General features: G+C 37.7%; 1 protein-coding gene and 1 long non-coding RNA gene across 2 annotated transcripts in view; both read right to left on the bottom strand.

The window, feature by feature from the left end:
• LOC144975013 (inhibitor of growth protein 3-like) overlaps nucleotides 1–18,458 on the bottom strand; it is a 71,959-nt gene extending 53,501 nt beyond the window's left edge. Inside the window, exon 1 of the mRNA XM_078918658.1 lies at nucleotides 18,343–18,458. Coding sequence (XP_078774784.1) covers nucleotides 18,343–18,370 — 28 coding nt within the window. The 5' untranslated portion in view covers nucleotides 18,371–18,458. The remainder of the gene's footprint in view (nucleotides 1–18,342) is intronic.
• LOC144975017 (uncharacterized) lies at nucleotides 16,712–17,573 on the bottom strand. Its single transcript, XR_013645849.1, has 2 exons — nucleotides 17,460–17,573; nucleotides 16,712–17,115 (listed from the first exon to the last, which is right to left on the bottom strand). It is a non-coding gene; the product is annotated as an uncharacterized LOC144975017 (long non-coding RNA).
• Nucleotides 18,459–18,808: the final 350 nt, after the last annotated feature.

Genomic DNA, 18,808 nt, shown 5'->3' with positions numbered 1-18,808 from the left:
TATATGTATACAAATTAATGAATTACATTACACGAATCACATTTACAGGGGTGAGAATGCCTGGCCATAAAAAAGGAGGAAATTTTACATCGTGAAGATCATGACCCATCCATGCGACCATAACCTATAAATTTGAATTTCACTAAAATTTACTGAGATGCGATCGAAAATTTGTCTCACATCAATTTCTGACATGACTCGGTGGAATTTCAAAAGTTAAAAGTGTAATTACAACATCTGGTGGCTGTAGTAGTAGTAGTAACGGTAGGGATGATATGGTTGTGATTGTAGTAGTCGTGGTCATATGGATGATTGTGTGATGGTGGTTGTAGTAGTAGCAGTGATAGGGATGAAGTGGTAGTGATTGTAGTAGTAGTGGTTGTATGGGTTATTTTGTGGTTGTAGTAGCTGTGGTAGGAATGATGATGTGGTGGTAGTTGTAGTTGTAGTGGTGGTAGGGATGATGTTGTGGTGGTTGTAGTAGTAGTGGTGGTGGTAGGGATGATGGTGTAGTGGTGGTTATAGTAGTAGTCGTGGTAGGGAGGATGATGTGGTGGTGGTTGTAGTAGTGGTAGTAGGGTTGATGATGTGGTGGTGGTTGTAGTAGTGGTGGTAGGGACGATGATGTAGTTGTGGATGTAGTAGTGGTAGTAGGGTTGATGATGGGGTGATGGTTGTAGTAGTAGTGATGGTACAGACGATGGTGTGGTGGTGGTTGTAGTAGTAGTGGTGGTAGGGATGATGGTGTGGTGGTGGTGGTAGGGATGATGATGTGGTGGTGGTGGTAGGGATGATGATGTGGTGGTGGTTGTAGCAACAGTAGTAGGGTTGATGATGTGCTGGTGGTTGTAGTAGTAGTTGCGGTAGGAATGATGATGTGGTGGTAGTTGTAGTAGTAGTGGTGCTAGGGATGATGTGGTGTTATTTGTAGTAGTAGTGGTGGTAGGGATGATGGTGTGGTGGTGGTTTTAGTAGGAGTGGTGGTAGGGATGATGTGGTCGTTGTGGTAGGGATGATGATGTGGTGGTGATTGTAATTGTAGTAGTTGTACTGGAAATGATGATGTGTTGGTAGTTGTAGCAGTAGTGGTAGGGATGATGTGGTGTTATTTGTAGTAGTAGTGGTAGGGGTGTATGGTGTTATTTGTAGTAGTATTGGTAGGGATGATGATGTGGTGTTGGTTGTAATAGTAGTGGTGGTAGAGATGTTGATGTAGTAGTTTTGGTGAGTGTTATTTATCAAAATTTTTTTGAAAAAGTAGGAATTGTGATGGAGATGGGCAGAGATAAACTACCACTTAGGCGGAAATCCACCTTTTGGCGGAAGATTCTCAGCCCTGCATTTACAAATGTGCTATCGCCAATACCTGATGGTACTATTTATGTACAGTGGAACCTCCCGATTACGAAACCTCCGAATAGCGACAACCTCTTGATAACGACATTGACCCGTGGTCTCGAATTTTTTTCTTTTTAAGATCAGTAAAAAAAAACCTCCAGATAACGACGCACTTTTTGATAAAACCGAATAACGACATCATTTTGGCGAATTTCGGCAGTTTTCGTAGATATCTGATACTAAAAATACCGAGTATGAGTACTCAAAGTTTATAAAAACGATTCCTGCTTGAACCAATGAGAACGCAGCTTTTGAAACCAATGAGAACGCAGCTTTTTTTTTGACGAATCTTGGCTGATATGCATTAATAAAAACCAAGGTATAAATGTAAGTGTAAGCAAGTAAACACAAAATCTTGGAAAATGTGATATTATGTGGTGATAGTAGTAGTAGTAGTAGTATTAGTAGTAGCAGTAGTAGTAGTAGTAGTAGTATGTATAGTAGTAGTAGTAGTAGTAGTATAGTAGTAGTAGAGTAGTTAGTAGTATATAATAATAATAATAATAATAATAATAGTAGTAGTAGTATAGTAGTAGTAGTAGTAGTAATAGTAGTAGTAGTAGTAGTAGTAGTAGTAGTAGTAGTAGTAGTAGTAGTAGTAGTAGTAGTAGTAGTAGTAGTAGTAGTAGTAGTAGTAGTAGCAGCAGTAGTAGTAGTAGTAGCAGTAGTGTTTTTGTGGGAGGAGGAGGAAGAGGATGAGGAATTTTATCTAACTCACTTGTTTTAAAGGGTTTTACAGCGCTTGTGACACATCTATGTCATATCAGCGCCAGTAAAAAGGAAGAAAATTGGATAGTAAAAAACAATCTAGATTTACAATTGAAATGACATAAGAAAAAGTAAGACAAAGGGGAATGGTTTAAATAGGGAACAGATGTAGATTCCAGGAGCACACCATCAGTGTACTCAGTTCAGATCACCTAAAAGTCTCATCCAGACACACGCACAAGAACCCTGTAAGAGGAATACACTACAATGTTTTGTTTGTTTTGTCAATGTTAATAAAAACTGGTCCCGCGGGCCTTACCACGCCCACTTTGTCCACCATCTTGGAAACCTCTAAATAACGGCACCTCCGGATAACGACATAAAAACTCGGTCCCGTGGCATGCCGTTATTGGGAGGTTCCACTGTATTGATTCTTATGCTCTCATTGTTTACTTACCCTTTCCCATCCCACTAACCTTCATGTACTACGTTAAATAAATTAAGAAACGCGATTAACAAAATTTAGATCAGTAGAGATGTCAAGGGTTGTTAATTGAAATTCTTCACAACATCACTGCTCATAAGGAATATAAAAATGTTGTAACTAGTCAAAGATTTGCTCCGGTATTTTCACAGATTGGGGTACCGACTAAACATCAATCGGGGTACAGAGTAAACATCCATCGGAGTACCGAGTAAATGTCCATTTGGTTACAAGTGGATCCAGAGTTGAATCTATCAAGTGATCCACTGAGACAACTGGATAATGGCAAAGGCTCCTCCACTAAATAACCAGGCAGAAGAAACCTGAACGCCGCCCCCAGGCACATCCAATCAGATAAGGACCCCATTAAAATCAAATTGAGTAGCCTGCGATAAGGGATGAAATTAACTACCCATAGCCTAATTTTAATTATTCAAAATGTACTATTATTCTTTGGCTAATTATATGTTAAAACTAATAAATAGAGGTGCCTAAATGAGTCAATAAAATGGAGATAAAGATAAAGGGAGTAAATCTGACTCATGAATGAACAACACAAAACAAACGACGTTTCAGCCCTTGGCCTTTAACAAGTAAACACAGAATACATATATATTTATATTAGATTGTCATAATAATATAGACGAAAATCTGTAAATGTGTGTGTGTGTGTGTGTGTGTGTGTGTGTGTGTGTGTGTGTGTGTGTGTGCAATGGATGAAAAAGTATATACATATATTTCAAGAATAAGGTAGGTATATGTAAATATATATGTATTCTGTGTTTACTTGATAAAGGCCAAGGGCCGAAACGTCGTTTATTTTGTGTTGTTCATTCATGAGTCAGATTTACTCCCTTTATATTTATCTTAATTATGTGTTAACTTGTTATTGTGTGAGGCAATTCTGTTGATTTATATTAAAGTATTTCTGCTTTAACGGGTATTAATACTTACCTTCTGAACCTATCTACCCCTATATAACTTGCCAATAATCTACCACTACTTCTACTACCTATTTCTTTAAACTTTAAAAAAATTCTTACTATCTGTCGAGTTGTCAGGAACTTTAACCCAACTATAACAGGGTAAAAAGTGGCACTAGATCACTTTGTCTTTGGGGAACTATCTGACTCCTATTTGTCTATTCTTATTTGCCACTTCTCCCACATAGACGCGACAAATGGAAGTGATGATGTGGTGGTGGTGGTGGTGATTGTAGTAGTAGTAGTAGTAGTAGTAGTAGTAGTAGTAGTAGTAGTAGTAGTAGTAGTAGTAGTAGTAGTAGTAGTAGTAGTAGTAGTAGAGCTAATGATGATGTGGTGGTGATCAGTGTAGCAGTAGTGGTAATGATGATGATGATGATATGGTGGTGTTGTAGTAGTAGTAGTAGTGAGAGGTAGTGATGATGTGGTGGTAATGGTAGTGATGATGATGTGCTGGTGGTGGTAATAGTAGTAGTGCTAGTGATGATGATGTGGTGGTTCTAGCGGTACCTATTAGTGGTAGTGATGATGAGGTGGTGGGGTGGTGGTGGTTGCAGTGTATGATAATGTGGTGGTGGTTGTAGTAGAGTAGTGATGAGTGTAGTAGTAACGACGTGTGGTGGTGGTAATGTAATAGTAGCAGTAAGTAGTGATGAGGTGTATGGTAGCGATGATGATGTGGTGGTGTGGTTTGTAGTAGTAGTGTGAGTATGATGTGTGTGGTGATCGTGTAGGTAGTAGTATGTAGTATGATGGGTTTTATAGTAGAGATGAGTGTGATGGTGGATGTATATGAGTGGGTATGATAGTGATAGTGATGATGTGTGGTGGTAGGTTGTAGTATAGTGTATGATGATGAGTGTGGGGGTGTGGTGCGTGATATTGGGGTTGGTTATAGATATGTGGTGGTATTTATAAGATGTGTGTAGTGTATAGGTAGGAGTGATGAGGTGGTGGTGGTGAATAGGTGTGGTGTGGTGTGTTGTAGATAGTAGGATGATGAAGGGGTGGTATGTATAGTGTAGAGGTAGTGATGATGTGGTGGTATGTGGTGGTGATGTAGAGTGCTGGTGGTGGTAATAGTAGTAGTGCTAGTGATGATGATGTGGTGGTTCTAGCGGTACCTATTAGTGGTAGGGATGATGAGGTGGTGGGGGTGGTGGTTGCAGTGATGATAATGTGGTGGTGGTTGTAGTAGTAGTGATGATGATGTAGTAGTAACGACGTGGTGGTGGTGGTAATTGTAATAGTAGCAGTAATGGTAGTGATGATGCGGTGGTCATGGTAGCGATGATGATGTGGTGGTGGTGGTTGTAGTAGTAGTAGTAGTGCTAGTGATGATGTGGTGGTGTTGGTGCTTGTAGCAGTAGTGGTAGTGATGATAATGTGGTGGTGACGGTTGTGGTAGTAATGGTAGTGATGATGTGTTGGTTGTGTAGTAGCAGTAGTAATAGTAGTGATGATGTGTTGGTTGTGTAGTAGCAGTAGTAATAGTAGTAGTAGTAGTAGTAGTAGTAGTAGTAGTAGTAGTAGTAGTAGTAGTAGTAGTGGTAGTGATGATGATGTGATGGTGGTGGTTGTAGTAGTAGTGGTCGTGATGATGTGGCAGTGGCTGTAGTAGTAGTAGTAGTAGTAGTGATGATGTGGTGGTGTGGTTGTAGTAGTAGTAGCTGTGGTAGTGATGATGTGGTGGTAATGGTAGTGATGATAATGTGGTTGTGGTGGTGGTGGTTGTAGTAGTAGTAGTAGTAGTAGTAGTAGTAGTAGTAGTAGTAGTAGTAGTAGTAGTAGAGCTAGTGATGATGTAGTGGTGGTTGTAGTAGTAGTGGTAGTGATGATGTGGTGGTGGTGGTGGTGATTGTAGTAGTAGTAGTAGTAGTAGTAGTAGTAGTAGTAGTAGTATAGTAGTAGTATAGTAGTAGTAGTAGTAGTAGTAGTGTAGAGTATGTAGTAGTAGTAAGCTAGTGATGATGTAGTGGTGGTTGTAGTAGTAGTGGTAGTGATGATGTGGTGGTGGTGGTGGTGATTGTAGTAGTAGTAGTAGTAGTAGTAGTAGTAGTAGTAGTAGTAGTAGTAGTAGTAGTAGTAGTAGTAGTAGTAATAGTAGCAGTAGTAGTGTAGTAGTAGTGTAGTATAGTATAGTAGTAGTAGTATAGTAGTAGTATAGTAGTAGTAGTAGTAGTAGTAGTAGTAGTTTAGTAGCTAGTGATGATGTGTTGGTGATGTTTGTAGTAGTAGTGGTGATGATGATGTGGTGGCGGTGGTTGTAGTAGTAGTAGTGGTAGTATGATGCGGTGGTAATAGTAATGATGATGTGGTGATGGTGGTGGTTATAGTAGAAGTAGTGATTGTAGTAGTAGTAGTAGTAGTAGTAGTAGTAGTAGTAGTAGTAGTAGTAGTAGTAGTAGTAGTAGTAGAGCTAGTGATGATGTGTTGGTGATGTTTGTAGTAGTAGTGGTGATGATGATGTGGTGGCGGTGGTTGTAGTAGTAGTAGTGGTAGTATGATGCGGTGGTAATAGTAATGATGATGTGGTGATGGTGGTGGTTATAGTAGAAGTAGTGATAGTGATAGTGATGATGTGGTGGTGGTAGTTGTAGTTGTAGTAGTAGTGGTAATGATGATGATGTAGTGGCGGTGGCTGCGGTAGTAGTGGTCGTGATGATGATGTGGCGGTGGTTGCAGTAGTAGTGATGATGATATGGTGGTGTGGTTATATTATAGCAGTAGTAGTAGTGGTAGTGATGATATGGTGGTAATGGTAGTGATGATGATGTTGCGGTGGTGGTTGTAGTAGTAGTGCTAGTGATGATGATGTGGTGGTGGTTGTAGCAGTAGTAGTGATAGGAATGATGATGTGGTGGTAGTTGTAGTAGTAGTGGTGCTGGGGATGATGTGGTGTTATTTGTAGTAGTAGTGGTGGTAGGGATGATGGTGTGGTGGTGGTGGTTGTAGTAGTAGTAGTGATTGGAACAATTTGACCTCACCGGACTTTGACGGAAGTTACGGAAGTACCCTTAACCCGAATTTTTTTTTTTGCCCCAGACTGGATTTTTTTTACAGTGAAACACAATGAAACCGCAGTTTTGGCATCACTGTATACTATTATTTAAGCCATTTGTGTCTTCTTTCAATAGTTCATCTTGACTATACATATGTTCGTAACGTAATTCATTATCTGTAAAGCACTTTGATATGTTTGGTGTCATGGAAAGCGCCCAACAGGTGTCTTTTTATTATTATTAATATTATTATTATTATTAATACTATTATTATCAATACTATTATTATTTTTATTATTATTATATTATTATTATTATTATTATTATTATTATTATTATTATTATTATTATTATTATTATTATTATTATTAATACTATTATAGTATTAATATGTGTAGTTTTATTGCATATGGGAGAAACAAAATTGAAGTAACTCGTCTTCTTATAGTTGTTTATGATCGGCCGCTGTTTATGATTGGTTCTCGCTGAATTCTAGCGGTCGGACTTTGGGTGTTCGGGGCTGCATGTGGTTTTGTGTATTGGTGCGTTGCGTCCAGCTGGCGGGTGTTGTGAGCATTTTGGACAAACTTACAGAATCAATAGTTATTTCTCAAATACAGAGAGGATAGATCAGAAGGAAAGAGCGAGTGAGAGAGGGGGGCAGGACACGATTCCTATCCTTAGAAGAAGGAAAGAGAGAGGAAATTTGATGTGCAAATCTCATTATCTCATTGTTTGTAACTTTACTGTAACATAATTGCATGTTATGTATATAATATGTATTACTACAGTCCACTCCGGATAATCACAACTTTTGGAGTTATTTGCCCTTGAATATGGCTCCCCGTGCTGTTCGGCAAAAAAAAAAAGAATTTTTTCACTATTTTTATTTTCATGACTTTAATGTTTAATTTTTGGACATTGATGATTTGTATCTCAATAAATAACATATGGTCCAGCATAATATAGCAAAAATATGGGTCTGGTACTATAATTTTTCGAACAATCGCATAGCGACCTGCACCAAAATCGCAAATTTTTGTCAACTTCAAGGCTCAAAACGGTCAAAGATATCGGCTGGGATTCTTTTCAAAATTTGATATATTGTGCAGATACACTATTTCTATAAGCATATGGAAGCTTTCCTTGTATTTTGAGGTGCTTCATTGAAAAAAATCACCTGCAAAGAACCTAAGTATCTCAATCTTAAGTTACAAATAAATTCTTTAAACCCCCAAAATCGACTTATATTACACTACACAGATAGCAAATAAATCTTAAAATATTTGGCATATGACAGACTCTATAGTTTGCACGCTTAGTTTGTAGAAGGAGTGATGATTTGCACAGAGAGAGAAGACGTAAATCGGTGTTGTCTTTCTCTCAGAGCACCTGTTTGCCTTTTGCATGGAATCATTCTTTGGCTTTAAGATACTGAACCATGTTAATACTCGATAATGAGAGTGAACCATATATCCAACATACAAACTGTTCAAGCTGTTCTATTGTCTTTTCCTGTAGACAAGATATGTCACCAATGGCCTGGAATGTTGATTGCATACCACCACTTTTCATAAGGAGTTTTAGGACCTTTCTTTTCCCTTGACAGACAAATGCACTTGTTGAGTTGCATCCGGTGAAGGAATGAGAATGGAATTCTAAAAGAGAAGAAACAACACTGGATGCAAGTAATAGTTTCTTCATTTCCATCAAAATTATCCCCACAAAAATAAGTACGGGTAATGATATTTTCACTTTGAACACTTTTGGGGGAATCACACTATCAGATAAAATAATGTTTTCTGCCATCCTCGTTTCCAACTGAAGGACGCCGGAATCAGAAATGCAGTGGCCTAGCCTGTTCAGTAATGTTATGAGTTGTGAGCTTCCATTGAGATGATAGACCGACATTCCAAAAAGGAGGTGTTTTGGCTGCTGCCATGCTCCTTTAGTTACAGAATAACAAATGTCCTGGACCATAGATTGTATTTTGTGTACGTATGATGGGGATACATCCTTTGATTTCGTTGGAGTTAGTAACTTTTGCAGGAACTTAATGAGATACTCTGGAACATGAGATGAATGTAGGTATTCACTGGTTGGAGGCCATTGTGCCTATTTTGTAGAAGAAGGGCAGTGTTTTCAAGTGTTCTTAAATCTGATGTTGATGACTCGAAAGCAACTGCCGTGGTGTGGATATTTCATTCGAATATAATATTTCTGATCGATATTTAGGCTGAAAAATATTCACACAGGTACCAAATCGCTTTATGATCTTTTCTTCTAGCTTTTGATTTGAAAAATTTGGATTGCAGAAAAGTGGGAATTTTTATTTCAGAAAAAGTTGATGGCGCAATTTTACTTCAGTTATCCTTGTGATTATGGCATTTAAAAAAAATGTCCTGCTCAATATAATTATATTATACCAAGAAACTAAATGCTTTTTGATGGGCTTGTTGGGCAGCTTTAGTTTCACTCTTGATATCTGTTTCTTTGCTGCAACAAAGTTTTTCGATAAAGTGTTTTCTACATTCTTCATGGTAATGATCTTCTTTTGCCACCAAATCCTGTCCAGTAACTTTTCTCAAAATACATTCATCTTCCTTCAAAATTGCAGATTGTTTGATGCTATCCTCTGCTGTCCCTGTTACGCATTTAACTAGCCTATCCCGATTAGATATTCCTTTACTCTTGAGTACAATCCATTTCATTCCCTTCCCACATATAAAGCATTTGTTAGACGGAAATAAAACTAACTGTCGACAAGGTGGGCGTTTATAGAAATAACATCACTGTCAGAGTTGTCAAAGCATATTTTTCTCTTTACAAGATAATTTGATATTGATGAATCTTTGATAGCATTTTCTGTGAAAACCGTGCGTTATGTAGTTAGGTTCAATTGGAACATTATTACAAATGAGGTCAAAGCATAAAACAGAACTGCTGACGAGATGTTTTTGTTGAATTGTTTGCTTTTATTTTTTGCCAAGATGTTTCTGTTAATGGTTTTACATCAATTTTAGAGCTCACTGAAAAGTCGTGAATGATAGTTTCTTCTATTCTTGTTCTTCTTTGTGGCATTTGTTTTCTACTTTAACGAAATAGGTGTTTTATCTGTGTGAAAAGAGAAACCCATTCATTGATTATAAACTTTAACACAGCTTCAAACAGCAATTACTTTACCCGGCGTGCACTTATTTGCATGTATGATAACCCAATTCATTATGGGCTAATTCTTGTAAGTTTGTAATGGAATTTTTTTTTAATGACGCAAAATATATTTGTCCATTACAACAATGTTAAACTAAGCCCATATTTGGGCTGGGTTTGGATATTAGACCTGCACATGTAGACTGTACCTTAATGTTAACATATGTATAAAAAATGTAACTTGCATAAAGAAAAATGCTGTTAGCTACAACCTAGATATAATAATCTACTTCATTATAAGAACTTGGGTTTCCATTCCCTCACGGAAAGACTTTTTCAAACTGAATAAATTTAACATTTAATATTGAAGATGGACTGAATTAGAGGTCCCACTTTAGATAAAAAATTTAAAAGACACAGCAAAAAGCTTTCATCTGCTGAACAAAAGCCATAATTTACTCAGGGGAGGTAATTCTAAAAATTGTACGTGCTTCATATTAATTCATTATTCTTTTTATGCATTTTTTTGGTAAAAGCACATATAGTTAGTTAGAAACTTGGAATGTATACAGTTTTATTTACTAAAGTTTAGCTAATAATTAAAATGTAATAAAGGAAATATCTTTTTAAAAGCCCGATATTTGCATCATAACATAAACAAAACTCTTCCCTGACAATATCCTCACATATTATTTTATACAATACAGATGCACAGTACATATGTGTTCTGTTAAAAGTGTAATATAAAAATAAGATTTAGCAAATATATGTGAGGAATTCTTTTAATGTTCAGCAACAAATACGCTTGATATTTGTAGAAAATCACACTCTATTGGCCCATGCTTTGTTACATGGCAGCCATCTTGGATAGGCAACAGCGCCCCCCCCCCCCCCCCCCCCAATGACCACTCTTTGATGTGGAGACAACTGGATATTGAAAGTGCATATAATGACGATTCCAAAAATGGATATCTTGAAATGCCCTTTGGGGGGGGGGGGGGGTTACCTTTTCGAAATGTGGCCCACAGACCTTTCGGATAGTAAGCAAAGATCGTACTGCTGAGCCAAGCTGCCCCTAAAAACTCTGGTTTGTTTGTACAGAATGGTAACGGTTTCACACACAGTGACCACCCATAGAATGATAGATTATAGTTTGATTCAGTCCCAGTCAATCAACCTTTTGGAGAAAACAAAGCAAAAGTACAACCTACAACCCGCCTTTCCTCGCCCCCGCCATCTATTTCTATTTACAGGGCTGCCAGGCAGGTTTGAAAAAATCCGCTCCAATCAAACTCTCTCTCTTGGACACAGACTGAATTTCAGAAATCACTATGAAAACTGAATTTTGAAGTAAGGTACATAAAAATGTTACTCTTTATAAATTAGCATTTCAATATGTTTGTTTTTTAAATGTTTTTAAGGGTTTTACGGTGCTTGCAACACATTAAGGTCATATCAGCGCCAGTAAAAAGGAAGAAAATGGGATAATAAAAAGTTCTAGAATTACAATTAAAGCACAAAACAAAAGGTGAGACAAAGGGGAATTGGTTCAAATAGGGAACAGATGTAGATTCATTCCAAGAGCACACCGTCAAAGTACTTAGTTTGAGATCACCTAAAAGTATCATCCAGACACAAGCACAGGTCCCAACTAAGAGGAATACACTCAAATGTTTACAAATCATATAATATAATATGTAAACTAAACATAATACAATGCATAACAGAGAGAAGATTTACAATGAAAAAAATATCATCTCCCAAAACTATAACTATACATTCGACTGTTTCCCTCCCAGCCAAGGAACTCCGGCCAAGGCCAGGACAAATCCAAGTAATCTCATTCCAAGGCAACGACAGGAAACAATTGGAAAACGGGTATGGGGGGATAGAAGACACAGCATATACCTCCCTACCCACTATAGGAGGTCAGGATCCCCACCCAGGCATTTCAATATAAGCAATTTAGTAAAGATTATTGTACAATACATACCTTAAACAAGAGAGTGCAGAGTAGATAGAGGGATTACTGTGCAGAAGAAATACATTAAAAACGTCAATTTCAAAGGCCCCACCAATCCTCAAAAAGTAACCATTCACTGCCCCATATTAATATTATCTACATATCTCTACTCCTCATTCATCGTAAATGAGCTACTTTCTAACCATAATAATGTCGCCATTTCGGGAGAAAAAAAAACGCTTAAAAAATTATAATGTTTTTTTTTTTTTTAATGGCCTTGAAAATTCGCGAAACAGCTTTCAACCGCGAATTTTCGCGGTTCCGCGATCATCTGGCAGCCCTGATTCATCTCTTAGTCTTAGTCTTCTATGTTTTCCTCAAACTCCCCCCCCCCCCCCCCCCCCACCTCTCTTTCTTATCTGTCACTGCCAATCCACCCCCTTCTGCCTTTTTACTTATAAGTTAGCTCCAAGATTCATGGAGTAACTTCCTTTCGTTTTAATTTTACTTACACAGTTGTTCTTTTACGTATTAATGTCATTAACAATAACCAAAACCTAGACTGCTTTAATCAATCAAATCAATCCATCATTCAACCATGTGGGAAAGCGATATGATATAATTCAAAGCTAAAAGAGAGAGAGAGAGAGAGAGAGAGAGAGAGAGAGAGAGAGAGAGAGAGAGAGAGAGAGAGAGGGGGGGGGGTGTTGAAGAGATTAAGAGAGGAAGATAGCGAGGGAGAGAGATAGAGAGGGTTTACAACCCAACGGCAGTACATAAAAACTGTGTTAATTAATTTCATTATTATTATTATTATTTATTAATTTGTACTTCCTTACAAAGGAGTATTCTATTTCATGTCCCATCATTGTTTATGTTTATTCACCTTAACTACCCATTCACAGACCTGCCAACCTTCCCAGAATGAAAAGTGTATTTCTATGATCCTAAAAAGTGTATTTTTTAGCAAAAAAGTGTCCGCGCTGCATGTGTGGAAAATAAAAGTGCGCAAAATACAAAACTTCAATATAAAGCTAACATCAAACCCAAATCAAAAATAAACTCCGATCTTCATCATTCAAACATACGTTTGCAGCAATCACTAGTAATTACAAAATTATTGGTTTATCGAGAAACTAAAACTTAATGACCATTTTAAATAAGTATAAGGCTAAGAAATTGCAATATCAAAGAAATGACCAAAGACCCCCAAATATGATGTAAGTATTGATGCTAGTGACTGTAGAAGAGGAGATCCTGGTTGTAGCGATGGTGCTCTAGCGGTGGTGGTGATGGATGAAGTGATGTGGTGGTGGTGGTTGTGGCAGTTGTTGTTTTTGTTTTTAAGGGTTTTACGGCGCTTGCAACACATTTAGGTTATATCAGCGCCAGTAAAAAGGAAGAAAATGGGATAGTAAAAAGTTCTAGAATTACAATTAAAGCACCCAAGAAAAAGTAAGACAAAGGGGAACTGAGAACAAATAGGGATCAGATGTAGATTCCAAGAGCATACCACCAATGTACTTAGTTTGAAATCACCTACAAGTCTCATCCAGACACAAGCACAAAATCCAACAAAGAGGAACACACTCAATCAAATGCTTACATTATACATTCAAAATAAAAATAATAATACATAACAGAGAGATGATTTACAAGGAAAAAAATATCATCTCCCAAAACAATAACTATGCATTTGACTGTTTCCCTCCCAGCTAGGATTCCGGCCAGTGCCAGGACAAAACCAAGTAATCTTATTCCGAGACAAAGACAGAAAGCATGTTGGAAAACAGATATAAGGGGATAGAAGACACAGTATGTACCTTCTATCCCCTTATATCTGTTGTGGCAGTGACAATGCTGTGATGGTGGTTGTAATTGTAACAGTGGTGATGGTTTGAGATGACGATGCTGATGTCCCAAATGAAGTTGTGATGGTGATATACATCTGCCAGCCCAGTAAATCAGTTGAAGGTTTTGAGATAAAATATTTGTGAGAGTGGTCTTCAATCTAATAGAGATGACAATTTGCAGCAGTAACAAGATAATTTCCATTATGTTATCAAATGATCCATGTCTCTCTCTCTCTCTCTATCTCTCTCCCTTTTTTTTATAGCATTTACTACTCCTCCTCCTACTACAACTACACCAATTCCTACAACCACTACTAGACTAGTACTATTACTACTACCACTACTACTTCTACCACTATTACTACTACTACATAATAATAATACTATATTACTGTTGGTCAAATGATGGGAAATTCACACATATCACAGACAAGTTAAATACTTCTAGAGGATTCATTTTGAACCATTTTGTTCCTAAAGCTGCCCAGTTGGTAATGAAAAAAAAAAAAAATCACTCATACAAAATTATCAATCTTAAAAACATATCATTAATTTTTTTTTAACAAAATAGAGTAATTTTAGTAATTACAAAGGGAAATAATCCATTTATGTTTTAGCTTATCAGCAATACAGTTTTTAATTGAAAGCTTCATTGCCAAAGATGTTAGTTAAATTTAATTTTCACTTAAAATTTTCTATTTAACAAGTGGTAAAAGCTTAAATACTAAAACAAAAATCGTACTGAATCCTTTGGAATCGTATCCACGTATTTGAGTCCAAAAAAATCGTACTAAAATACGATTAATCGTACCGGTTGGCAGGTCTGCATTCACACATCCCTAATTCGTCCTTTTTCATCATGTTTTGTTGATAAAGAGAAAAACCGAAACATCCACGATATCCGTCTTTGTCTAATAAATTGAAGCTTACAATTCAATACTTCGTTATTTCTTTCTTCAAGCTTCAAGCAGCAACATTTTCTTTAATTAACCAACACTGCCAACGGAGGTGCATAAAAACTGCGTTTTTTTAACACTGCCAATGCAGGTGCATAAAAATGGTTTGTGTTTGTAATCTACAACTGAGATGCATAAAAATGCCACCTAAACTAAACTTCTGCTCATCTGATTTTCAAAATTTTGGTATCATTAGAATCATTTTGAAAAGTATTTTATATCGATATAGGTTTCATTGAGTATTGAGCTCAAACCCAACCCAATTTGAATTTTTTAACAGAGTACTTATTATTATTTTTAATCTATATACACCCGATAGAGCTAATGTGGCAACCCGGATTGGACCAATTCCGAGGTAAATAAAAAAGATGGCCGCCCTCTCGTCAAGGACATCAACCCCCAAACATTGCCAGGTAACCTGACGAAACATGTTTACCATCACTTGCAACTTGGGGAGGCCTTCCGAAAGCTCCTAGTGCTAAGGGAGACAACTCAAATATTCCCTGAATTAACCCTAAAAAAAAATATAACCTAGTACCTTTAACTAACCATAATAGGAAAAACACCCTATCACCTTTACTAAGACTTATAACTAACCCTAATAGAAAAAAATCCTCCATCCTCGAGCTAACCCTAATAGAAAAATAAACCTAGGACTGCTTTGCACTACCTTTCAATACTTCACAAATCAAAATGGCGACAGAGAATCAAAACAATGGTCAAATTAGGAAATTTTAACCATTCATCACAGATGTTGCACACAATCCAATTGGAGCCACCAGTAAGGCCACAATGTCAGCACTGCGTCTCATCGTCACTGGTCGTTTCCCCAGGGATGCGGGATCTCTCCTGTCTGCCACGACCTCTTCCCCGACCACGAGCCCTCCTAGCGATTGGGCCTTGACGAGCATCAGCTTCTGTTCGAAGGCGGTCCAAACATTTCTCTTCCGTAAGTGCTTCACCATATCTGAAATGTTCTACTCTCACAGATCGTACTCGTAAAATGACTCACTGCCATTCGTTGCATAAAGAATTCCCTGATACTGATAGAGTTTAGAGATGAATGTGGGATACATCCAGCAGAAGATGATAAAACTGATGAGGATTCGGAAGAGATAGCGGGAGATAGTGTTCTGATTCCTGGGGGTACAAATGATGTGATGGCTCCTATTTCTATTGATGCTGAGGAAGGACGAGCAACTGTTATAAAAGAGGCAGGTGTGATTGAGGTTGACGCATGATCTGATGAAGGGAGTGCTGTTGAAATAGGTGCAAACAATGTACCAGATGGTAGGACCTCTGACGATGAGGACGCAGATGAAATCGAGGCTGAGGAAATTATGTCATCCAGTGAAGATGTAATGATTGGAATCGATGGAGCTGGCGAAAACAAATTCAATGCATCAACACAGGCAATTGGAGAAGGCGTTGAAGAAGGCATTGGTGATGGACGATGGTCATCTAATTTGACCATGCTTGGTTCAAAGGGACAAATTCCAGTTGAACGAAACCCTGCTTCGATGGTGCTTTTCGTAAAAGATTCCTCGTAAAGTTTTTTCAGCATTCCTGGATATTCATTTTTTCCAACTGTTGTGACCTTGCATATTGCCTAAGCAGACTCTGCCATCTTTGCTTGACCGGTCTGAAAACAGTTATGTCAAAAGGCTGGAGAAGATGAGTTAGTTTTGATGGCAGACGCAGGAGTATAACGTTTTCACGTGCACATTTGATAATATCCAAAGAAAGTTGAGACAGGTGTCCATCAAATATAAGGATACGGGGATGTTGAAAAAAAGCTGTCGTCCATTCCAGGAAAATGGTTTTAAACCACTCCATGAACTGGTCGCTTTCCATTGAGGCTTGTATAAACAGCTCCCTGTGGTCCACCACACACCCAGTCATTGTATAGATTCTTTCCTTTGTAGACCACATAGGGGGGTACCACAAGGCCACTTGCCGAACCTGCGCAATTAACAGTTATCTGTTCCTTTCCTGAGCCACCAATAGTTTGGTTGACTCGACGGGAACCTCGACGTGCCAGGACGACATCCGATTTTGGGTCAGTCACAAAACCTGATTCATCGGTGTTGTAGAATTGATCAGGCATGTCTTCACACCAGATTTTTCTAACTGTTCCTGTAGTAGTTGGAACCAATGCTGAATTATTTCAGGATCCTCTGCCTCTTTTCTGCCACGACTTAGATGTTCTGTTGTTCTGCGGCTTAATTCAGGATGCCTCTGAAGAAACCCCTGTAGCCATTCTTCACCAGGTCAGCCTTCTGCAAACTGAGTTTCAATTTTGTTGGTCATCACAAAATCCTGTACTATGTCTCTGACCTCTTCTGCACAGAACCCCCATCCCCAATCTGCCATGAGAAGGATGCAGTCCACCATTTCTTGTTCGATGATATGAGGAAGGTCTGGGCTCCTCCCCTGATGGGCGTTGATTGGGGATTTTTCCCTGTTGTGCGTAACCATAACGCCTTGTGGCCAACTCCAAAATGCTTTGCTGAGTACATCTTCTTCCCCATTACAGCATTGAAGGCCTCTTCCATTTTTGGGTCCCGGCTAAAATTCTTTTGACCTCCAGCTTCTTTCCTTTTATAATTTCGAACCATCTGTAAAATAAAGTGCAAGACAAAAACATTTGTTTAAAAATTCACTAATAGGGCAATAAGAAATGTCGCAGAATAATGACCATCATGAGTATTAAATAGCTTTCTGGTCATATCTGAGTGGGTAAAATTAGTAAAATATACATTTAACATTAACATCAATTTATGCTAATTAATCCAGCTATAAATTGTCTTAACAGCATATAAAGAATTTTCATTTAAGTGGATATGATAAAAAATTCAAGGCCACAATTCAATTTTCTTTAGTGTCAGTAGAATGTTCATTTTGGGCAATATTTACAATTTCTATAGGATTCAAGGAAATATTAATATGATAAGGTACTTACTTTATCAATAAATTTGAGTCTGATTGATCCCCAAGAAAAGATGGTCTGCTTGCCTTGCTTTTTACAAAATTCAAAAGTTTTACAGGTAGAGTTAGAGTAGGCCTCTGATGAAAACCTCTGTCACTGGTTTCAAAATGTCTGAAAAGAGAGAGTGAAATCTCCCTCCAAAAAATATTAAATTACAAAAAAGATTGGAGTACATCCCCTTAGTGAGATCACAGATTATCCTTGTACTTGTAATTGTAAAATTGGGTAAAAATAAAAATTTCAACAGAAAAATATAAATAACTCTGGAACCGTATAAGTCGTAGAACTTATGTTGGTAACAACAAGAGATGAAGTGAGTAGAAAAGTGCCAGAAGACAATAGAGAATGTTGTTATCAACATAAGTGCCTGCTCTGCTCACTTTTCTGAATTAAAAATTCACCCCATATACCGGAGCATACTCAATGTCTCAATCGTTTCTATGTTATATGTTTGTGTTGAGAATATTGGTTATTAAGCTTAACTGCTGGCCAGGTAACTTCGCTATGGTTGTGTGGCGAACCCGCGGTCTCCAGAAGTCGGTGAGAGAGAGCTCTAGAAATTGAAATGACCTGAGTTTGATCATACGAATATTTTTGTGTTCGTGGATAGCTCATACGGTAGAGTCACGCTCTCATCGGCCCACCACCGCCGCGAAAAATTTTTATTCTCTATTGTCTTCTGGCACTTTTCTACTCACTTCATCTCTTGTTGTATACAGTACAGTACAATTACAATGTTAGTGTTAGAAAAACATTCATTGTCGGAATTGGTTTTGTGTTGTTGTTTTTTTAAGAATAAAAAATGCACGCACTTCGTTCGTTAAAATTAAATTCAACAAAATAGCATTCTTCTTACGTTCTAGATAATCTTCCAAATATAACATGATGATTGTGTTTCGGTTACGATTAATCCAGTCCGGAGCGTGTTAGGGTACTGAAAGACTGAAAGTTGAAAGGCGGAATCAGTGTTGCCAGGTGCTTTTGCAAAATCCCGCCAACTTTGTCTGAGAAATCCGCCAAAATCCGCTAACTTTATCCTACTTCTGCGATATTTGCCAAAAATTCCGCCATTTGATTTAAACTACTTATAATCAACGATATTGTATTGCCTCAGAATAAAAATTATATTACTAAACGCTACTTAATTATTTACAACTGTTTCTTTTTAAAGGCATGAAGATTTGGAGTTTCGATTTTGTTTGATCGGGAGTTAGTTTTGTAACATTATAGATCTAGGCCATAGATATACACCTTGTACTACCAGATCGCTTGCGAGAATTGGCGGGGTTACTATACGTCACTAAAAAATTACCGTGACGAGC

Source organism: Berghia stephanieae, chromosome 6 (assembly GCF_034508935.2).
Source record: "Berghia stephanieae isolate SIO BIC M18660-M18661 chromosome 6, UCSD_Bste_1.3, whole genome shotgun sequence".
NCBI lineage: Eukaryota > Metazoa > Mollusca > Gastropoda > Nudibranchia > Aeolidiidae > Berghia > Berghia stephanieae.
Note: the sequence above shows the minus strand (reverse complement) of the source record. Positions and strands in the feature narration are given on the sequence as shown.